At 36.2% G+C, this 24850-nt stretch overlaps 1 protein-coding gene across 1 annotated transcript in view; it reads left to right on the top strand.

Annotated features, from left to right (window-relative positions):
* Window positions 1-8799: 8799 nt before the first annotated feature.
* Window positions 8800-24850, top strand: part of LOC5579811 (exonuclease mut-7 homolog) — a 34674-nt gene continuing 18623 nt past the window's right edge. Inside the window, exons 1-2 of the mRNA XM_001650987.2 lie at window positions 8800-9251; window positions 9319-9664. Coding sequence (XP_001651037.2) covers window positions 9177-9251; window positions 9319-9664 — 421 coding nt within the window. The 5' untranslated portion in view covers window positions 8800-9176. The remainder of the gene's footprint in view (window positions 9252-9318; window positions 9665-24850) is intronic.

Genomic DNA, 24850 nt, shown 5'->3' with positions numbered 1-24850 from the left:
TTAATGTATCTGAAGCTTGTGGGACCGCTTTAATTCCGGCGCCTGCTTGTGGAAGATCCCGGTGTGCTAAACGGTATAGGACATGTTAACGGGGGAGGCTAGGTAGGTCCTCACCCAGCCCGTGTCTAGATGGGCGGATAATTGTCTGCCAGGGTGTGGATTGAGCAATTACAATTACAATTACAATTTTTCAAAGGATGCTTAAAGTATTTCTCCAGAATTTGCTTCAGCACTACTACTTCCAGTATTTTTCACTTGAGCACTTCAACATTACTGCCTCCAGTAATTTTCTCGAGGGTTAATTGAACAATTTTTCAAAGACTAGCTTAGGACTTCCTATTCCACTCTCTCTAGTTTTCTCTAGTTGCTGCTCTAAAAGATCTTCCAAAGATTTCCACATATTTTCTTCCAAGAAAACCCGTCAAGGTCAACTCCAGAGTTTTTGATAAAATTCGTTTAAGGATTTTTTTTCAACGAACTCGACAAGAATTGCTATGGTATTTCATTCACGGTTACTGTAAAGAATTACTTCGAAAATTCCACAAGGTGTTATTCGAGTAAATTATTGAGTTTCTCTACAAATTTTCTTGGAAAACAGGATAACTGCAGTTCTTTCAAACACTAGTCAACAAATCTGTTGGAATCTCCAAAAGGTTAAATGTACCACACCAGATAACACTACAGCAATTTTGCCAAGAAATCCATCGATCATTCCTACACATTTTTTTTAGGTATTTCGCCTGTTATCAAGGAATTCAATTGATTTGTTTTTTTTTATTTTCTTTGCAAAAATCTAGAAAATCTTCTAAAATTTCATCAAGAGTGAGTTCTTCTAGAAATCCTCATTCATCAAGATTGACACAATAACATACACAAGTTTACCATTTGCTCTAGGAATACGTCATGAGTTTTTTCAATTTTCAATTCCATAATTTCGTGGAAAAATTCATTCATTAATTGTGGAAAAACTCCTGGATGAATGCTTGAATTTTTTTTTTTTGATAACTTCCTTAATCTGTTAGAATTACTGGAGGTATTCCCAAAGAAATCTTATGAGCAACCTCTGAAGTAATTCCTGAAGGTGACGTTAACAAAAATCCTAGCTAAAATCTTAAAGAAATTCTGAAGAACATTTTTGTAAGAATTCCTGAGAAATTCCTATTGGCATCTGGAAAAGTTTCTGATTGAATATTCCAACAGTTTTTAAACGGGAGTCTTGGAGGATGTTCAAGAAAAACCGATTGGAGATTCGCTGGTTGAAATCTTGGGAGACTAAGGGCTTTATTGAAGAATATCTGAAATAATATATGAAGAAATTCCTGATAGAATCTCTTAGCCTCTGAGGTAATTTTTGTGGTATTCTTTGGAAAAACCCAGATTGTATTTTTAAATAAAAAAAATTATCTTGGAGGAATTCTGTCCATCTATCTAACCTAAAGAAACCTTTGAAGTTATATCTGAATCTTTGGGCGAATACCTAAAATAATTTCTGATGAAATTGCTTGAGAAAATCATTGAAATTGCATACAGTAATACAAAATGTTGTATTTGTCGTAATGTCACGATAAATTGGAAATAATTTTAGAAATATTCTTAGAAAAATGTCTGATCTGATTTCATGAGGAATCAAACTCTTTGCTACTGATTACTGTAACCATTTTTAAAATTATTGGAAAATATTTGATATAAAAAAAAATCCAATTTTGCAAAAACAATTTGGTATTAAACAATTATTGATGTAAAATTTCGTAACAATTATTCAATTAAGAACTCTCGAAACATCGGTAAACGGAATTTTTATGTTAAAATATTGTCACTAATAAAAAAAGAATTAATTTTGCATATCAGGTGTTCAAATAACCCATGGAAATTAATGAATAATCCTCTTTTTGCACGAGAACGCAGTTCACAATGACGAACAGAGAATTTACAAACGAAATAGAAAACATCATCATGATCACACGCTCAAAAAAGAATTCTGAAAAACGTGAACTGTCAAAAATACATCATGAACTATCACAAATGGTCACATAAACATGATCTAGTTCACGGTGTATTTTTGTTGTTGACGAGTTCACGTCTGCTGTTCACGGATACGAGAACGGATTTTTTTCTGTGCAAATACAATTCAACTGGATAATATTGAAGCTTAGATTTATTCAGCACCTTATTATTAGAATATTGGATATTGTAATAGCTCCAGATTGCTTTAAAAAATGTAAAGAGTAGAGTAAATAGCTATTAAATTATAAACACTTTAAAATTTGTTATTAGTTTGTTTAACCCATATAAAATAAGAGTATTTCTTGCACCTGGAATTATTTGATAGAACCTGGAAAAAAAACCTGGAAATATCAGAGAATTTCATTTTGATAAATGAGTAGACACCCTGTCCCCAGAAAACCAATCCCCAGAATGGACCATTCCCCAGAAAATTATATACCTACTTTAAAGTTTTGAAAAAATCTATTTAAAAAACTTGAAAATTAAACTCCATACAAAGTTGTTTACAAGTACATGAGAAGATTAGCATTGGTGCTGCTAATTATGAACACTTTACGCATAATTCAAATTTCATTTGCAAATGAACTATCACAGTAGTTTCACTTTTATTGGCACTTATGAAAACTGATAGATCAGTCTATGGGGAAACACAATAGGGGGAGATCCCCCAGTACCGGACACTTAAGCCACTAAATTCATAATTCGAAAACTATTGATTTTATGGGCTCGTGTTACCCATTTATGATAAATATTATCATTTTTATAGTGTACAAAAATAAATTTGAAAATATAAATATGAATTTTGACATTGCATTTTGATGATATATTTTAGTACCAAATATGATCTTGAAAGGTGGCACCCAATACCGGACACGATCTGGAAATGCCTAAAATTCTGTAAATTGGAACATCATTGAATGTGTACACTATAGGAATAGTTTATAATTACCAATTCAATGCATTTGCAACATTTACAAGAATAATTTGAGTTTTTCTTAGTTTGCAAGATGCCTATCAAAAACCTCTTCCATATATGATGAAAAATAGCAAATTTTACGATGTTGTTCTGAATGTTCATTCTTGTTAATTTTATTGCATGTTTGATACCATGATCGACGAAACCCATGAAAAATGAAAGTATTTTGAGACACTGGTGCAATAATGACAATGATATCATATAACAAATCAAGCTGTCCGAAACTGAGGGACAGGAAGTGCTTAACCAAAATTGTAATTTGTCAATATTTAGTTCAATTATGGTACAAAATACATTCATACTATCAAATTAGTATTATGTTCGATCATGCTTGCGGGATCCAAAGTATTTTTTCATATTCAAAAAAAATACTAAATAGGCTCAAAATTGAGAGCATACGTCAATTTTTTAAAGATTTTCAATCTGTATGTCACATGTATGTCCAATTTTTATCAAATGTAGTGATGTATGCAGCTTTTCATCAATGTTTTAAGAAAGTGCATCATCTCTTACTTTTTAGGGCTACACCGATTAGAATAAAGACGTTCGTAGTAGTATCATATAATACGTTTCCGATATAATGATTACGTAAACTCGGCAGAATAAAAACATACTATTCTGCACATTAAAATGATACGCCCTTCTTTGCGTCAAGTCTAATTTACAAATGACTTGTTTAATTTTGCACAAAATAGTGACACACCCTTCTTTCAGTCTTATCCTGTTGGCGATATAGACAAAATTTTCCGTAAGGATACCAAATGGAAAGAAGGCATTTGGCATGATTGATTAAATGATCAAGGACCATTTGATATAATGGTCATTTGGCCAATGACCATTTGGCATGACATGAAGAACATCCTTTTTGAAAAGAAGGAGCATAAGTATGGCTGGATGGCAAATGGCTTTATACCAAATTATTTTATGCCAAGTGACCTTTTGCTATATGGGCTCTCCATCGATATATTTTGCCTATATCATTAATGAGATAATACTGAAAGAAGGGTACATCACTATATATGCAAAAATAAACATATAGTCTGTATATTTTATGGGAATGTATTAAAAGAAGGGTGTATTATAATAATATGCAAAATACTCATGAATAGGAGGATTAGGGGCATATTGGACACATTAGGTAAATGCTTATTTTACATAGAATGGAAATATGTTTCTTTGCTCTAAAATAAATCCACCGCTTCCTCTGCTTTGCTTATAAACTAATTTGAAGCTGAGAAAAAAATATAGTAAAATTTCAGAGGACAAATGAAGCAAAGCGTAAACTTTTATACCGTCAAAACGTCCATATACAATACAGATTTCGTACAGTTTATAAAGTTTTGCTGAAATATGCATATTCCCAGAGAGTAAGGGGGTGTCCATTTCGCCCCGTGTGTTCATTATGTCCCTAACCCTCCTACCTACATATTTATTTTGTTACATCAGACCTTAGCCTGTCACATAAGTGACTCTTCTTCCTCTTTTCTGGCGTTACGTCCCTACTGGGACAGAGCCTGCTTCTCAGCTTAGTGTTCTTATGAGCACTTCCACAGTTATTAACTGAGAGCTTACTATGCCAATGACCATTTTTGCATGCGTATATCGTGTGGCAGGTACGAAGATACTCTATGCCCTGGGAAGTCGAGAAAATTTCCAACCCGAAAAGATCCTCGACCGGTGGGATTCGAACCCACGACCCTCAGCTTGGTCTTGCTGAATAGCTGCGCATTTACCGCTACGGCAATCTGCGCCCCCACATAAGTGACTCACGCAAAGCAATAATTAAAAAAAGAAAAAAAATGGATATTCATATAGCTTTCTGGGGAATGGTGCATTCTGGGGAATGGAATTCTGGGGAATGTTACATTCTGGGGAACGATTTTCTGGGGAATTATTCATTCTGGGGAACGGAATTCTGGGGAACGGTTTTCGGGGGAATGGTTTTCTGGGGAATGTTATAGAATCTCTTCCGGATCAACAGTCAACAGATAGATTTAGGCATTTTTGTCGGCATGAATAGTAAAAAATAGTCTAATTGAACTAGCGGTACCGTAACTGTTGGGTGGATGAGAGATTTGTTGTTAGGGGGTGGTTTTAAATTTTGAATATGTGGAGGAAAATGTATTTTCCTACAAGAAGACCTGAATCGGGTTGGGGTTGAAACTGTGATTCAGAACGGGTTGCGCCAGTACCAACCTGGTTCAGAAACGTTTGTTTGAGTAATTTGAGGTTAGTTTCGTTGGCGCTCCTGTTTGGGGCGCCCTGACCGGGATAACGGTTAGTTTGAGCGCGCCAGCGGACTGACACGATCGTCATCCTGCATACATTTCGGCTCTTCCTCACATCGTTTTTGTTACTTCGCGTTTTGGTACCCACTTTCTGGTCGGTTTGCCCTAATGTGCTCTTGATTTTCGAGTATAAGGCAATCCATGAGACAGCTGCGATCAGCTGGTTTTTTGTTTGTCATGAGGTTTTGACGTTTCGCGATCGGAGTGACCGGCAAGGGTGGAACTGGCGGCTCTTTACTGCTACCCCTACGTGTCGCTGGTTCTAAAAAGTAAACAATCATACAAAACTCCGACCAAACAATGGTGAAGGCGTAATCGATTTTCTAGAAAACATCCATTTTGGGGATTAGGCCGAATTTGTTGATTAAATTGCCAACAGCGCACTGCAGTACTGCCGTTATACGCATAATTGTCCCATGTTACTTTTTGTGCATTTTGACTTTTTGTCATCAAACAGTTATTTTTACGTATAGTTTTAGAAAACACTTACCAAAAATTAACTTTGTTCGGAAACTCAATGAAAAGCAAGCCAAGTCAATTTGTCCCATTGATGAATTTCCACGCATAACTGTCCCACTACGGTATTTCTACGCATAACTGTCACACTATACAATTCGCTGCGCTGATCTCGATCAAAATATTTAGTAGGAAGTTTTTATTTAGCTGGAGTTTGGGAAAATCGTTTTGAATATATTCCTACGTTGGATTTACAACCCATGTGGAAAACAACCTATTTTATGTGTTTGTATTATCGGAATGCATTCATCATTCATGCGAGCCCAACGTCAAATTATTATTTCCCATCCGTTTTTCAATTAATTTCAGTTGAATTTTCAGGGTCAAAATTCTAGTTTTTGGAACCGTGGTCATCGATTAGAAATGTACCGTAATTTTGAGTTCATCGCGGGGAGTACTGAAGTAATCCCACTTGAAGATTCAGTAACCACTTTAATTTCGAGTTCATCGCTTGCGACAAATCAACTTCATGATTTAGCAAACCAAGTCTAAATTAAAATGGTTTTACCATTTTTTGATGACTTTGCCACATGCTGGGTTGTTCCGAATACCGGTTCACTGGTGGAAGTGGCCATTATATTGGCGAATCTGAAACCTGGCTTGCGACATATCAATTTTCATGAATTTTCAAATTAAATCTAAAGGTAGTTCAGATGTATTTGAATGACATGACCACATGTCGGATTGTTCCGAATTCCCGGTTTCCTGGGGAAATGGCCACTAAAGTTCCCAAACTTTATGAATTTGCAAATCAAGTCAAAAGAAGAATAGTTCAAGAGGTTTTGGATGACCTGGCCACATACTGGGTTATTCCGGATAACTGGTTCTTCGGTGCAAGTGGCAAATATGTTGACGGTTCTAAAACTTAATTTTTGATGATTTTGCAAACAAAGTTCAAAGAAATGTCAAATCGTGTGAAGATTTGTGTCGTGAATTTTGAGTTGAATATTTACTCCGCAGAATAACCTTGAATTCGCCGATAAGTTTCTGTCAAGCCTGCAGCTGGAAGAGTCGATACAGGAATTTAGTACATCTTATAAACTCTCTAACTTACTCATCTACTCTTTCTTTCACTAACTCATACATCTTATCATTAGCACACAAACAGAGAACTTTGCTTTTCATCCCAAACTATAAAATCGTATTTTTTCACTTCCCCACACGTGGCTCCGTTTGGCACATGTCACTTGAGCCTTCATTAGGTGCCTTAACATAGTTTTGAGGATATACGTCCTCTACATTCGGTACAATATATGCATAAGAACGGTCGTCTACAGCAGTATGCTTAGCACATAATTGGTCACTACTATCAGTGGGACTGTTATGCGTAGAAATTCACCAAAAACCTCGTATTTCTAGGCATAACAGTCCCACTATGAATTTCGTAGCTAAATTTACGTTTTTCCCATAACACAAACTCTTGACTCTAATGAATACACTATTGTTTATACTATTGTAAAGATTTTAATTTAATTTACCACACACCTGGTCAATACGAGGCCTAAATGTGTTAAAATCTTTAAACGCGTTTTTCTCGATTGCACATTTTGGAACATGGGACAATTATGCGTATAAAGGCAGAGTAGCACGTAGCAAATAACTGCTTGCATACAATATCCTTCAAGCGCATTGATTACCTGTAATTTTGCGAATAATATTTTTTACTTTTCCGCGTTAGGGTAAGTGTTCCCTTAGTTGTGGGTGTTCCTATAGTTGCGGTAGTGCCGTTTTCACTGATTTTATTATATTAGCCACCGAACCGACACTGCCAATCGACGTATTGGCTTGTTGATACACGGAATAGTTGAAAAGAGCGTTCAAATTGCTTCAAAACTGATGAAATATCACTAAAATTGCTTAAACTTTATAAGTCAATGGTTGTTACATCCCGTTGCAATATTAATATGTACATTAATTGCGCTTCTTGAATTTAGGCGGTTAAATGAAGTTCAATCGTGCTTAGTACCTCCACTATTGGTACATCTACCCTAAGCCTTAAAACTGGTTCTGGACTTGGGTTGGCGGCTTTTCAATTTTACTCCCATTTGACAGCCGCCCTCCACCCTTGGTGACCAGTCGATTACAAAGGAAAATGTAAAGCTCCAACAACACTCATGCTTTGTTTACCCTGCCTTTTCGATTACATGTACACTTTTAGCTGTCAGTCCTATCGCGGAAAGTCCTCATGGATAGCCTTAAGCGGGGGTGGAGAAATCGGCCCTAAATAAAAAAATAGCTAAGCTTAGACTGACTACACATATCAATGGTTGCTATTCCGTGTTTGACCGAAATCAGTGAAGATGCACAAAAAATCAACAAGATGTTCGGCTGGCATTGGCAATAATCTTCTTCAGTGTACATAGGGTAAACAGGTATGATACGCCCCCCTAAGGAAAAAATGCTCTATCGCAGTGGTAAATGCATTACTTCTATAGTTTTTGGTGTCAGTGTTATTTACTTAGTTGGTCATGCTCTGCATGCAACTTTCTCTTGTCAGATAGCTTCCAAAAAGCGTACAAGACGTTTTCTGTAAACGGTCCAAATCTTGACGTTTTAAAACAAACCGGGTGATATGCCCCTCCCGTAGAAAAAGTTTCGCAGCGTTGTAGAAATGCTTCCAAGGAGAATTCCAATACTTGTTAAGCTTAAAAAGGGTCCATTAGCAGTCGTCTTCCGGTGAAAGTTTTTGTAATAAGTACAATAGTAAAGGATGGGCTTCATTTACAACAAAGCTTGCCTATCGGACCCAAAATTTTACGCCAAAAAGCTGATTTTCGATATTATTGGTAATTTTATTGGTTGTTTATACTTCCCAAAGATCTTATATGCGCAACATCATTTTTTCGCGGATATTTAAGATATGTAATCATATTTACGTGTTAAAGAAGACTCAATCCCTTGAAACGGAAGTGGGGCGTATTGCCCGGTTGGGGCGCATTATACCAATTTACTACTTTCGATCGAAATTATTAATAATTATTATTAATAATTATTATTAATAATTATTTTACATTTCGACTATTTCCAAAAATCGCACAAGCACTGTACTCATCTGCTCGATTGAAACAACTGCTCGAAAATGTGCACCTGTCCACTCCCCCGGCTGCCCACGTTTGATGCATTTTTGTTGTTTTTGGAACTGTTTACACTTTGCTTGTCAGAGGTTTTTTTTTCGCTTCGTGCACGAAACATCTGATTTTTCCCGTGAAAATTTTCCTCATTTTCCGCGGCCGCGCGACTGGCAGACTTTCCCCGTCGTTTGATTCCGGTTCGGTGCAGTATGTGCCGCCCCCAATGAGCAGAAGTTTCGCCGTCGGATTTCCGGTGTTTGAGTGCTGCCCTTGACGATTATTCACGAATACGACTCCGCCCACTGGAATCGAATGTGAATCATGAGCAAATCGAATAATGTTGCTCCACCTTGCCGCCAGGACCAGCTGGGTTTCGTTCCGGCCGGGTACGATAGCGTGAGTATTGGGAGTATCTTTTGTCGGTTAAATTCCTAGTTGAAACGATTTTTGTGCCCTGGGACAGGATAACAATTCCGAAGACGAGATGCTGATGGTGATGCCAAACGCTTCCACATCCAGCGGGGAGTCCGGAAGATGCTTCGACGACGAAAGGATTAAAATTGTGCCCCATATTGGATGGCGGGCCGGAATCGGAGATCGGGACTTCGACATCGAGCTGGACGAGAACATTGCCAACTGGTTCGAGGGCTTCCGGGACAGCTTTAAGACGTTCAAGAAGGGTCCACTGATTTCGCAACGGTTGCAGATGTTCTATATGAACACTCGCAATCCGTACGAGTGGTCGCTGAAGCTGTTCGCCAACTGTCCGGATCACAATTCGCCGAAGAGCAACTCGTTGGCATACACGGGTGAGTGTTTTGTCTGGTTGAGTTAATGGTTTATTCACGGTGCATCCCAGAGCATTATTATCAGAAAAAAATCCCCTCAAATCTGTGCTCACCAGTCGTTTTCTGGCAGAGCTGGTAGCGGGTCTCTTTTTAAAGACTTGGTCTATATCTTAATGCATGTCTCTAGAAAGTATATTTTGGATGAAAGGTATCTAAAATCTCTATTATAACCAAAATGGTCTCTAAAGTATATTTTTCGTTATCTTGCTTGCAGTGAATTTTGACGCAAATTTCTTCAGGCTCCAGAGAAACTTTCAGGGGCTTTTACAAGACTATTTAACAGATTCTCCAGGATTTTTTTCTCAGATTTCTTCAGGAATTATCCAATTTTATCTAGAATACTTTTAGCGACTCTCCACCAAGCATGGGAAACATTCACTCGAATATTGCATTTCTATCCAGGGATGCCAGGTTGGAAGACATGTCTTCCATTGGAAGACATTTGAGTAGTGTGGGAGACATTTGGAAGACATTTGGAAGACAATTTTAAATTATTAGCATTTTTAAAATTCCTAGATTTGAAAAAAAAAACATTTGAGTTGGAAATTGCAAAATGCCCTTCTAAAAGATTATTGCACTTTGTTTATCACTCAAGAGCTGTTAACGGTTGGCTGGTTGTAGCGAAAGACAGTTACTTATGGTACTCGTTCAGCTCCATTCGCAGCAGCGAGATGTCTGAAACAACTTGCGCTGGACTATGCTCATGTATATCCAGAAGCTGCCGAGGTATCTACAATTAATGACATGCACACTGATTTCTGCAATAAACATTCAATTATTTTCGACAGGTAATCGAAACAGACTTTTATATGGATGATGCACTGACAGGGCATGATGATCAAGAACGGCTATTGGAGATCAAACAACAGCTTATCACCATTTTAAGCAGCGCAGGCTTTGAGCTGCACAAATGGACATCTAACATAGCCGACGACCAGAATGAGGATCAAGAGCCAGATAACACAAAGATACTTGGGTTACGATGGAATCCGCGTACAGATATGTTTTCCTTTAGTAATGAAATCATCAGCGGGATAGCAGTCACAAAACGCAATGTGTTATCCGAAGTACAGAAGGTGTTCGATCCTCTTGGTACTCTTAGCCCAATAATCATCCACGGAAAAATCTTAATGCAAGATATATGGTCCGAAAAACTAGATTGGGATGAACCGCTACCACCCCTGTTAGCAGATCAATGGAACAGGTTCCTTGTCCAAATGGACGAGCTCTCCAAAATTAGCTTTCAACGCCACGTTAAGACAAAAGGTCACATCACTGAGTTGCATGTATTCTCCGATGCAGCTAAACGTGCTTATGGAGCGGTCGTTTACGTAAGAACAGTTGACGAGCACGGAGTACAAGTTCACTTATTCTGCGCCAAATCTCGGATTTCCCCATCAAGTGAGCAGAGTAACAAGGAAGACACGACCATTCCTCGGATGGAATTAAGAGCAGCCACATTACTGGTGGAGTTAATGGAAACTGTGAAAGCGGCACTAAAGGTTCCGATGCATTCCATTCATTATTGGACCGATTCAATGGTAACACTAGATTGGATTAACAAACCAGAACACCGATGGCCAACCTTTATTTCAAACCGAGTTAAAATGATCAATCAAAAAACGTCTGCTCATTGTTGGCATGATGTAAGATCGAAGGACAACCCAGCAGATTTAACCTCCCGAGGAGTGAACACCAAAAAACTGTCCAACCATTGCTAGCAAGTTCTGAGCCTGGTCAAAATTTTTGTAACATTCTCTTAGCATGTCACGTCGATTCTTTAATAACATCACGTCGCTCTCGAACATCGCTATTGTCTCGATTATGTTTGCAATTCTCGTAATGGCATGATTCCGTTGCACCGTAACGCGTTCATGTTCCGACTGTATCACATAGACTGGTTCCTCTACGGCTCTATTAACTGTCACTTCTTCCGACGAGCCCGCAGTGTGTTCCGGCTCTGGTGTTGACATGGTTATGTCTATAAAGATAAATTCAATATATTTAATCAACTCGCCATTTTATTTTCTCAAATAGGGGGATTAGGGGCATAATGAACATACGGGGCGAAATGGACACCCTCTCAATATCTGATAATACGCATATTTCATCAAAAGTTCATTCACTGTATGAAATCTGTAATGCATTTGAAATGTTTGACGGTATAAAAGTTTAATTTTTGCTTCAATTGTTCTTCAAAACTTGACTTCAAATTTTTCTCAGTTTCAAATTGGCATATAAGCAGGACAGTGGAAGAATCTAATTTTTGAGCAAAGTAACGAACCCAGAAAGGTTCTTTTTAGCTATTATGATTGAGGGAGAGCCCTTTTGCATATCGGAACGATTGACAGTCATTGAATATATTGGAATAACTAAATTTCATGCAGGTGTTCATTTCGCCCCGATACCTTTTTACCAGCCTTGTTTTCGACCCAATTTTCTATCTCGCTTTTCTGACATATGATATGATTTTTATCACTATGAATGAATGTGGCACGTCGTACTAACATCAAACTTGAAAACTAGCCGGGGGTAAATTAAAAACATTGCCATTTAATGGTCCTAATACGAACATTCGCTTAACGTGTCCATTATGCCCCTAATTCCCCTAGATACTTCATACGTCCTTCTGATTAGCTCATTTTTATAAGAACGGTTGTTTCTCTATAAAGTTCTAACCCAAATTTCTGATTTATCATAAATGCCTTGTACACTAAGAGCGAATGCAATCCGATCGATTTTGTGACTCAACTCTTTTTTTATTATCTTCAGTTTTAGGAATTATCATTTGGATCGCGACCCTTATGTCGGTCCAACACTGTATAATCGTTGTTCTCTTATTTTTGTTGCTTCCCACATGAAGCGCCATTTTTTATGCGACCCACGTGTCGGAAAATATTTTTAAATCTATTTTCTTTTTAAGAATGCCATTTTCGAATGCGACCCTCGTGTCGCTTCAATGACACAGTTTCTTAAATCTCGCCATTTTGAATTCGACCCTTGTGTCGATCACTCTCTCACTAGTATGGAACTTTTACGACCCGCATGTCGCTTCACACAAACTCGCTATAATTTATCGCCATCAAATGAATTGAGCTAATCAATTTAAGTCCTGAAATATAAAATCAACTTTTACCTGGTATCCGGTTCGAAGGACCACTAAATGTTTATCACTCAAGAGCTGTTAACGGTTGGCTGGTTGTAGCGAAAGTGGACGAGTTCAGGGTAAGTCGCAGAGGTGACACCTCACTCGGAGTTGTGGAGAGATTTGTAGACAAAGCAGTGTAAGCAGTACTAGATCTGTCAAATTTATTTCAGGGTTGTGTTATAAGCGGTACATTACGAAAAGGGCGTTACAACATCTTACACACTTCTATATCAAACTATAGCGATCCCTCTCCGAATTCCGTTGAAAATTCTCCAAGGATTCCTTAAGTAATTGATCTGAGAATACTGACAAAGATTCTTCCAGAAATTCTTCTAGGAACTCTTGCAGAGATTTATCAACACATTCTAGTAATGTATTTAAGTATTACTCCATAGAATCATCAAAGTTATTTAAGGATTCTTAAAAGTACTTTTTAAAATCTATGTTTCCCGTGTTATTTTTTACGAATTCATAAAAAAAGTAAAAAGATTCTTTTATGATTTTTTCTTGAGATTGCTACAATTGTTGCTTCTGAAATTATTCCAGGCATCTTTGGGATATCTGTCAAGATTTTATTCACTGGTTTCTTCTGAAACTCCTCCACAATTCTTTCAACCTAGGGCAGCCTCACCGGTGGTGCAAATTGTTGAACCATGTTATAAATTGGAGCGTGCACCGGTGTTGTAAATGTTTTCCAATTTTATTTTATACCAGTTTTCTGCAGGTATACCTCCGGGGATTTGCTGCAGGAATTTCTCTGGGGACTTGCTCCAGGAATCTCTTCGGGTATGTGTTTCCTTCAGAAACTTTTCTGCATGGATATCGTCCAGAAATTTTTCCGGGGATTTCCTCTAGGAATCCCTTTAAGAAATTTCTCTGGGGATTTGTACCAGGATTTTTTCCGGAGTTTTAGTCCAGGAATTACCTAAGGGATTTTTCCGGAAATTTGTTCCAACAATTCCCTCGGGGATTTTTCCCAGAAATTCGTCCAATGATTTTTTCAAGAACTGCTCCGGGGATTCGTCTGGGGATTTCGTCTAGAAATTCATTAAGATTTTCTCCAGAAATTATTTCGGAGAATTTTTAGAGATCTTCCAGGAATATCTCTGAAGATTTGCACCAGGAATTTCTCAAGAGATTTTCTCAAAGAATTTCTCTGTACATTTCGTCCAGGATTTCTTCTGGGTATTTCATCCAGTAATTCATTAACAAACTCCTCCGGGGATTTTCTCCAGAAATTGTTTCGGCGATTTTTCCAGAGAATTTTTAAAAAGATTTCCTTCAGGAAGTTCTTTGGAAATTTGCTCCAGGAATTCTTTCGGGGATTTCAAGGATTACTCCGGGGATATCCCCCAACATTTATTCCGGGGATTTGCTCCAGGAATTCCTCAGGGGATTCTCAATAACATTTCTTCCAGGGATTTACTTCAGAAATTCCTCCAGAAAATTTTCTGAAGATTTTTTCCGGGATTTGCTACAGGAATTCCTTCGGGGATTTCCACCATGAATTACTCCGGAGATTTTTTCCTAAGAATGCCTCCGAGAATTCATTCAGATTTCCTCCATAGTTCAACCTGGATTTTTATATATCTCCAAGAATTCTCCATAGTTCCTCAAGTACAGTCAAACCTCCCTTAGTCGATATCTGAAAGCACCACCGAGGAACGTTCTCTGGATATTCACTGGAAATTTATCTAGATTTCTTCCAGAAATTCCTCTGGAGTTCCTCCAGCGATTCCTCGAAAGTTACTGGAGAATTACTGGAGGACTCGAAAAGGAATTCATGGGGGAAATTAAAAAAAAAACCTGGAGGAATTCCTGAAAGAACAATAAACAATAATTCCAAAGGAGCTATAAGGGACATCGAAAGTAATTCCCGGTGGAGCTTTGGAGGATCTTTGGAGGATATGCTGGATAAATTTATGGAGAAAATCCCCTTGAGGTCGTCCTGGGATTTATTTCTGGAGTAAATCTCCGGAGGAATTGCTATTTGAGATCCCCTGAGGAATTCCTGGAGAAAATCCCCGAAGGAATTCTTTCAGATGATATCATCGGAAGAATTCCTGGATGAATTCCCCGGAGGAATTTCTGGAGGAATCCCCAGAAGAAATCCTAGGAGAAATGCACCGAGAAATCCTCGAATGAATTTCACAGTGAATTTATGAACGAAATCCTGGAGCAAATCTCCGAAGAAATTCCTGGAGACAATCTCCCGTGAAATTCCTGGTGCATATCCTCAAAGAAATTCCAAGAGGAAATCTCCGGATAAATTCTCTGAAAAATCCCCGAAGAAATTTCTGGAGAAAATCCCCGGAGAAATTTCATAATTGAATCTCCGGAGGTAATTATTAATGCAATCTTTGGAGGTACTGCTAGAGTAAATCCCGGAAGAATTTCTGTATGAAATCTACAGAGGAATTCTTGGACAACATCTTCGAAAGATTTGCTGTACTAAATCTTCTTAAAATTTCCTGGAGAAAGTCCCAGTCCCAGTCAATTCTCGGAAGTGCTTCTTGGGGAAATCCCCAGAAGAATTTCTGCACAAAATCCCCAGATTAATAGCTACTGAAAATCTCCTGAGAAACTCCTGGATAAAATTTCCGGAGGAGTTCCAAGGAATATCGCCGGAGGAATCCTTGAAATCCCCTAAAGAAACCCCGGAGGAATTCCTGGAGAAAATAATCGGAGAAATTCCTGGTTTAAATCCTTAGAGAAATTCATGGAGGAAATCTCCTGAAAAATTCTCTGGAAAAATTCCCGAAGGAATTTCTGGAGAAAATCCTCAGAGGAATTCCTTAATGAATTTCAGGACGAAATCCCCAGAGAAAATCCTGGACCAAATTCCAGCAGAAATTGCAATTCGAAATCCTCTGAGGAACTCCTGGTGCAAATCCTGGACGAAATCCAAGGAGGAATTGCTATTGGAAATCACATGAGAAATTCCTGGAGAAAATCCCGGAGGAGTTCTCCGGGGGAAATCTTGGAAAAAATCTCCCGAGGAATTTATGGATGGCTCAATCGGGAATTCCTTTCGAGCTCCACTGGGATTTCTCCAGAAATTCTTCTCGTAGTTTCTTCAGAAATTTGTCAGGGGTTCTTCCAGGAATTCCTCTGAAGTTTCTCTGAATATTCCTTCATTTTTCCTTCGGGACTTACTCCAGACTTCCTCCAGAAATCCTCCACAGTTTCTTAGGGAATCTGGGAATTCCTCCAGAGTTTCTCCAGGAATTCCTCCAGACTTTTTCCAGCAATTCTTCCAAAGTTCATCTGGAGCTCCATCGAGAGTTTTCAGAGATATTTCATATATTATCTGTGGACAAACCCCTCAATGCTATTCATCAGAACCTTCTCTAGCGAAAACAATCCATGGTGGAATCTATGGCAGGAAATTCAGGGAGGAATCCCTGAAATTAATAGTGCAGATAGTTCCTAAAGAATGCAAGAAGGAATTCTAGGGTAACTTGAAAACTTTGAAAACTGTTTACGAATTGAGAAGTTTGCTAGAGTCTGTAGAAAACCATGAAAAGTTATTATATTTTTGCTAGAATTTCTGGAGATTGCTGGAGGAAAAAGTGAGCGTGTTTAAAAAATCTGTATACAAATTTCTGGAGGAATTCCTGAAGAAATTCTTTGTGAAATTCCGTGATAAATTGTTGCAGAAATTCCTGATTGAATATTTGAAGAAATTCTAGAATGAAGCACAAAAAGTTTTTCGATGATTGGCTTGGAATATCATAGAATATTTCTAAAGGAACTCGTAAAGAAGTATTCTCCTAGAAATATTATTAATTGAATTGTTCACTCAGTTTATCCTTTTTGCACGGCTTAGAGGAATACATTCAGATTATCTTGGAAGAATCCTTCGATATTCTTTTAGATACATTCCATGAAGCATAACTGGAGAATTACGTGAATAAATAAATGTAGATATATTTTTAGGAATTCATGTAGCAATCTGTGAAGGTATTCTTAGACAAGTTTTTGGTTGAACTCCTGATGAATTCTCAAGAATAAGGACCAAAGAGACTTCCGATTAAATTGAAATCAGGTTGAAAATAAAGCCATGCACAGGTTAGCTATTGCCTGACAGGCATGGTTTTAAATCAGTATGCTAGAAGAATTAGCTGTGAAGGATTTCTTTGAAGAAATTCCTCATTAATAATGTCAAACATGATAAAAGAGAGCTTTATTTTCTGACTATTAGGCTTAACTAAAAATGTAGCAAATTTCACAACTGAAAAAGTTTTCTGCGTTAAAATCTACAAATAAAAGAAACAGTAGTTTTAGTTTGAAAGTAAAACAGCTGTGTGAATTTATTTTTTTCAGAATTGGGGATTTTGAAGCAGAAAACTTTTGAGCTGAAGAGCGTTCACCAGTGTGACCATATTTTTTCCGATTCTCATCTGTGTTTCGGCTAAAAAAATCTTTTTTATCTTAAGTCAACCTCCAAAAATCTTGGTAAAAATCTGTGACGCAAAAATATTTAAAATTTTTGGTTTTTAGATCAAAAAGAATGTTTGCAAACGTATTATGACTGTTTTAGGCATGTCAACAATTTCTAATTTGTAATTATTCTTCTCAAAGTAAGTTAAAGGTACGTAATAGTTTCTAAAATATCAAAATATTTAAGTTTTTGAGAAAAACTAAACAGAGAAATGGCATTTCTGATTTATATCTTCCAAAACCGTGTCCTAAACTCGTGAAATATCCTGAAATCTTAGAAATCTTTTTAATCTAAAAAATCTGTGATCTGTAATCACAGATATCTGTAGGCAAGAACAGGAAAAAAGCTGTGTAATTACAGATAAATCTGTGTATGTGGCATCACTGGCGTTCACTGAATGGTAATACACAAGGCGAAATGTTTCAGTGAACGCAAAATCTGTACATTTTGCAGGAAGCTTTCAATGATCGAATGGCGAACGCGTTCTTTCGTGTCTCCAATTTAAGAGAGGATAGGTGCTCTCTCCGCTCCGTATATCTTTTCATTTTCGGTTTATCTCAATCGTTTACGATTCGTCGGGATTGCGTTCACCCTAGTAGGGTTCGGCAGTCATTGAACATTCGGTGGCAGCAGATACTTTGCAGATATTTTATCGGTAGCGTTCGGGTGAGTGAGTGAATTTTCCCATGCTTGCTCTCCACAAATTCTTCTAAAACTTCCTCTAACAATACCCCCAGATATTTGCCCAGTGATTGTTTAAAGCATTTCTCAAAAATTTGCTCCAGAATATCCTTGAGCACTTCAACGTTACCATCTTCAGTATTTGCTCAGAGATTACCTAGTTCCAGAGCTCCATTAATTTTCGACGAACTTAAGACAAACCCAATAAGATTAATACTATGCAATAGTTACTAGTATATGATTACATACTCATCTGATTAATTCCAAAAGTCAATTAATTGTTCTAATAGTAAAACTAAGGATAAACAATCAAATTACTATTGCAAATTACTACTACCTGGAAAACCTGGAATTATCAGGGAATTTCATTCAACTTGAAAAAAAAACTGGAATTTTCAGGTAATTTTGGCTACACTCAGGGAAATAATTTTGAAGCAGTCGGGTAATTCGCCAATTGTTGAACGGTCAAAATGCTCGCTAATTGTTGAACACGCCATAAGAAACACACGGACTGTTCAACAATAGGCGACGTTTTTAGCCGTTGCAATTTAGTACATGGTAGAACATGGAAGAATATGTCCTTTTTGTGTGACATACATTCTTTTAAATCGATGTTTTCAGCTACGCAGCTATCAAAACGCTAGTTGATATGTTTAGTCCTTTTAACGATTTAAATACATGTTTATACAAGGAAGCAGAACTTAAGATTGATAAAAATTAGTAAGGACAAGTACAGTTCCAGAGGGCTTTCCTTAACCGAGTGGTTAGAGTCCGCGGCTATAAAGCAAATCCATGCTGAAGGTGTCTGGGTTCGATTCCCAGTCGGTCTAGGATCTTTTCGTAATGGAAATTTCTTTGACTTTCCTGGGCATAGAGTATCATCGTACTTGCCACACGATATACGAATGCGTTAATTGGCAACTTCGGCAAAGAGAGCTTTCAGTTCATAACTGTGGAAGTGCTCATTGAACACTAAGCTGACAAGCAGGCTCTGTATCAGTGAGGACGTAACATCAAGAATAAGAAGAAGAATACAGTTCCAGTATTGTGTCGTTCATGAGCACATGAAACATAATTGAGAACATTCCAATTTTTCATATTTTTTTCGTCTATTATACAAAAAAATAATATACTCTGAAGAAAAAAAGCAAAACATACAAAAGTTACAAAAAACTATACATTTTTAAGGTTAGCATATTTTTTTAGAGTCTGGGTCACTGTTGTAAGGCTAGTTTCTATTTTTAGTTGAGGTCTCTAAAGTCTCTATTTTCAAATGGTCGCTAGAATCACTTTTTCAATCTGTGAATCCAGGTGCAAACTTTTAGAAACTCCAGAGAAACCTTCAGAAACTATTATCACAAGTTTTACTCAGATCTGGAGGAATGCCTCTGAAATTCTAGTAATTTTTCCATTGATTTCTTCTGGAATACTTCCAGGAATGCTACCAGCGATTTTAAAATTGATGCTTAGTAGAAATTCTTCAGAATTTGGTACAGGAAATCCTAGAGCACTCCAACCCTTCCACAAAGGTTTATTTCAGAGTTAAAAATAAACTTGCAGTAATTTTCACAGAGATTACTTTGAATAAAAAATCCTTGCGGTTATCCCAGGATTTCCTCCAGATGTTTTTCCACTGATTCTTTCACTGATTTCTCCTAGACATTTTTTTTCTTTTATTTTATGAACTTTTCTAAGAATTCCTCGATAAATTTTACCTGAAATTCCGCATTAAGTTCCTCAAGAACTTTCTCACGGCATCTCTCCAGCATTCCATCAAAATATTATTGCTTCTGAACGCTGCTCCAAAAAGTTTGCAAATATTATTTCCAAATCTCCATGGATTTTTCAAAACTTTACAACTATTACAATTATTGCTCCGATCATGCATAAATATTATGTTTCTGGAATTCTGTCCGAATTTCGTCAAACAATTTGTTTAAAACTTTTTGTAGGTATTTTTTTCAGTCATCTCAGCAATTTATCAACAGGGTGTCTACTACCTGGAAAAACCTGGAAAACCTGGAATTATCAGGGAATTTTATTCAACCTGGAAAAAACCTGGAATTCTCAGGGAATTGCGATCACAATCAGGGAAATTATTTTGAGTCTGTAATTTATGATAAAATATGTTCGCGACAAAGAATTTTGGCATCAAAACCCAGAGCTAACTACTATTTGCTGGAAAGTTATCTGGAATTGAAAAAAAATTCGGCTGCGCCGCTTTCAAACCACTATTTCGGCTGTTCAGTGAGGATTTTTTTGATTATGAAATTTTATCGACTTACCAAAACATGATTTTTTTTTAATATCTCTATATTTGATCAGTAAAGAATTCTCATTTGTAGGATTGGTAGCTGGTTTGTTTTTGGAAACTTGGTCTCTATATTAATGCAAGTCTTTATTTGTGATGAAAGGTCTCTGCAGTCTTTATTTTATTCGAAAGGGTCTCTAAAGTCCCTTTCTTCCTTATTTTGCTTGAAATGCAAAATTTCATCTCATATTTCTCGAGAAAATCTTCAGAAATTATCCTAGTGATTTTTTCAGAGATTTCATCTGGAATACTTTCAGGTACTAGTACAGGGTTCTCTCCAGAAATTCTTCAAGAGATTCCTCTATCAATTCTTCTAGCAATTTTTCAAAGGATGCTTAAACTATTTCTCCAGAATTTGCTTCAGCACTACTACTTCCAGTATTTTTCACTTGAGCACTTCAACATTACTACTTCCAGTAATTTTCTCATGGGTTAATTGAACAATTTTTAAAAGACTAGCTTAGGACTTCCTGTTTCACTCTCTCTAGTTTTCTCTAGTTGTTGCTCTAAAAGATCTTCCAAAGATTTACACATATTTTCTTCCAAGAAAACCCGCCAAGGTCAACTCCAGAGTTTTTGATAAAATTCGTTTAAGGATTTTTTTTTCAAGGAACCCGACAAGAATTGCTATGCTATTTCATTCACGGTTACTGTAAAGAATTACTTCAAAAATTCCACAAGGTGTTATTCGAGTAAATTATTGAGTTTCTCTACAAATTTTCTTCGAAAACAGGATAATTGCAGTTCTTTCAAACATTAGTAAACAAATCTGTTGGAATCTCCAAAAGGTGATTAAATTTACCACACCAGCAATTTTGCCAAGAAATCCATCGATCATTCCTACACAATTTTTTAGGTATTTCGCCTGATGTTTTTCAAGAAGTTCCTTCACAAAATTCTGCAATATGTTATCAAGAGATTCAACTGATTTGTTTTTTTTATTATCTTAGAAAACATCTAGAAAATCTTCTAAAATTTCATCAAGAGTGAGTTTTTCTAGAAATCCTCATTCATCAAGATTGACACAATAACATACACAAGTTTACCATTTGCTTTAGGAATACGTCATGAGTTTTTTCAATTTTCAATTCCATAGTTTTGTGGAAAAATTCTATCATTCATTGTGGAAAAACTCCTGGATGAATGCTTGAATTTTTTTTTTTTGAAAACTTCCTTGAGGAATCTGTTAGAATTACTGGAGGAATTCCCAAAAAAATCTTATGAGCAACCTCTGAAGTAATTCCTGAAGGTGACGTTAACAAAAATCTTAAAGAAATTCTGAAGAACATTTTTCTAAGAAATCCTGAGAAATTCCTATTGGCATCTGAAAAAGTTTCTGATTGAATATTCCAACAGTTTTTGAACGGGAGTCTTGGAGGATGTTCAAGAAAACCGATGGGAGAATCGCCGGTTAAAATCTTGGGAGACTAGGGGCTTTATTGAAGAATATCTGAAATAATATATAAAGAAATTCCTAATAGAATCTCTTAGCCTATGAGGTAATTTTTGTGGTATTCTTTGGAAAAACCCAGATTGTATTTTTAAATATAAAAACATAATCTTGGAGGAATTCTGTCCATCTATCTAACCTAAAGAAATCTTTGAAGTTATATCTGAATATTTGGGCGAATACCTAAAATAATTTCTGATGAAATTGCTTGAGAAAATCATTGAAATTGCATACAGTAATACAAAATGTTTTATTTGTCGTAATGTCACGAAAAATTAAAATAATTTTAGAAATATTCTCAGAAAAATGTCTGATCTGATTCCATGAGGAATCAAACTCTTTGCTACTGATTACTGTAACCATTTTTAAAATTATTGGAAAATATTTGATATAAAAAAAATCCAATTTTGCAAAAACAATCTGGTATTAAACAATTATTTATGTAAAATTTCGTAACAATTATTCAATTAAGAACTCTCGAAACATCGGTAAACGGAATTTTTATGTTAAAATATTGTCACTAATAAAAAAGAATTAATTTTGCATATCAGGTGGAAATTAATGAATAATACTCTTTTTGCACGACAACGCAGTTCACAATGACGAACAGAGAATTAACAAACGAAATAGAAAGCATCACCATGATCAAATACAGTTCAACTGAATAATATTTAAGCTTAGATATATTTAGCACCTTATTATTAGAATATTGGATATTGTAATAGCTCCAGATTGCTTTAAAAAATGTAAAGAGTAGAGTAAATAGCTTTTAAATTATAAACACTTTAAAATTTGTCATTAGTTTGTTTAAGCCATATAAAATAAGAGTATTTCTTGCATCTGGAATTATTTGATAAAACCTGGAAAAAACCTGGAAATATCAGGGAATTTCATTTTGATAAACGAGTAGACACCCTGATCAAGAACATTCTAGAATGAATTTTATCAAAAATATAGGAGTTCTTTCAAAGATCCTTGTAGAAATTCATCAAGGCATACTAAAAACTCATGCATGTTTCATCAAAGGTTACTCTAGGAATTTCTTTCGAAACTCCTTATTTTTGACAATCTTTTCCAAAACAGTCTTTAAAATTTCCTTGACATTTCCCGGGAAACATGTATAAATGACTTCAAAAAATCTTTGAAGACTTCCTTGGGTAATTTTTCAAGTCCTAGGGAAATCAATACAATAATTTTAGGAGAATTTGAAACCTAAATGAAACATTTCTGAAACAATCTTTGGAGGGATTCATAATGCAATCTCCTTGATAATTTCTGTGAAAAATTCCAGATTGAATTGTTGAAGGTACTTTAAACGAATTTCTTGGAAAGTTCGCGAAAAACGTCATAATTAACTACTGAAGTAAAATGTGAAAGAAATCTACAATAAAACGATCAGTAATACTTGTAATTTCACGAGGAGTTCAAAAAAGTCATAGAAGTAATCTTGAAAAAATGCCATTTCAAATTTGAAATCGAGCTTTCATGTGGTTATTTTTGTATTCATAATTTGTGTATGCTCTCGTTTTTGTTCATAAATGTTTTTTAGCAAGAGGTAAGAGGAAAAGAGGGAGTCCTGATTTCCTCTAGATATCATATAGGAAATAATAGAAAACGCTCTCCAGAAAAATAATCTGGGTATGTCGCTGATGTTCAAAAATTTGAATTCTATGTCAAGGAGAAGACTATTTTTTCCTTAAGTTCAAATAACCTATTATACAGATATAAAAAAAATCGCTCTAAAGGGAGAACCATGGTAATGTGGCAAGCTCATACAAAAAGTGTGACATCCCTTGTCTTGTCTTGTTGTCATCTTGTCATACTTTTTGTGTGAGTCTGTGGTGGTCAAAAATGTGTAAATTTATCGTGACATCATTTGTGTATCTTCCCTTACTTGCACTGATAAAAATCCACACGCTCAATCTGTGTGTTTAAAATTATGGATTGATTCATAAACGTCCATATCGATTTGCTATGATTTTCTTGCAAAGTTCGTGTGTGTTACACATTAAATTCCTGTGTTTTGCTTCATGGATTGATTCATCAACCGACAACAGGGATTCCATATTTTTTCCACATAAGTTCCCGAAGCTTTCTCTTCAGATTCGTATGTGTCAACCTATGGACGCATAGATCATCACTCCAACACGGATTCAGTGTGTTTTGCTTATGGTTATCTTGTGTCATAATCATCATGTTCAAAGGTGGTCGATTCATTGATTTGCGCAATGAGATTGTTATGATGAAATCCATGAGCTATGCTAACGATTTCCTTTGAACATGGCTTCTAAATTATTTGTGATCAACCCATGGGATGCATAGTGAACTGAATTGCGGTTGGACCTCGTATCGAACGACAGTCATCATCATGCTTCCAAAGAGAAGAAGCAAATTTTGAAGCTGAAAGTGTTAGATGGAAATTTGTGAATTCGATTTTTCTTTTATTAGTGAAGTTGACCGATATACGAGAATTCTACCTTTCTATAAGAAAACATTGAGTATAATGTATAGTTTAGTAGAAAAATCGGATTCCACTTTCAGTCCCATGACATTTATGTTCTATCACACATGACTATCTAAAGCTACTACATTTCGAATTCAATAAGCAAATCAGTTGGTTTTCATGATTTAATATTTGGAAATTCATGTATGTTTCACATGACAACCTAATGTTGATACACATGTTATTATATCGTGAAATCAATGATGAAATCCATATGGCTACCAAACTCAAATCATGTGGTTTTCCTCATTGCGCAAATCTATAAGTAAAACACACGACCTTGACGTGTAGATTTTTCTCAGTGTGATAAACGTTCGTGGAAATTAACTAAAAATCACCAATTTTTTGAATTATTTTTCTCATGTTGTTTACACGTTTAGAACAAAACAGATAGTTTATGTTATTGAAAATTAACATAGTTTGAAATTTTTTAGGATGTCTATCTTTGAAAATACATATTTAGTCATCTCAAATTAACGATTTATTTTGGATTGTAAACGTTTATCGTTTTTATCATCAAAAGATCGTAACTTTAAAACGAATCTAAAAGATCTTTTTCAATTTAGCTGAGACATGTAGCTCAGTCATATGAAACGACTGTGAGCAACGT

The sequence above is a fragment of the Aedes aegypti genome, chromosome 1, assembly GCF_002204515.2.
Source record: "Aedes aegypti strain LVP_AGWG chromosome 1, AaegL5.0 Primary Assembly, whole genome shotgun sequence".
Classification (NCBI taxonomy): Eukaryota; Metazoa; Arthropoda; class Insecta; order Diptera; family Culicidae; genus Aedes; species Aedes aegypti.
This window is presented reverse-complemented; position numbering and strand designations above follow the sequence as displayed.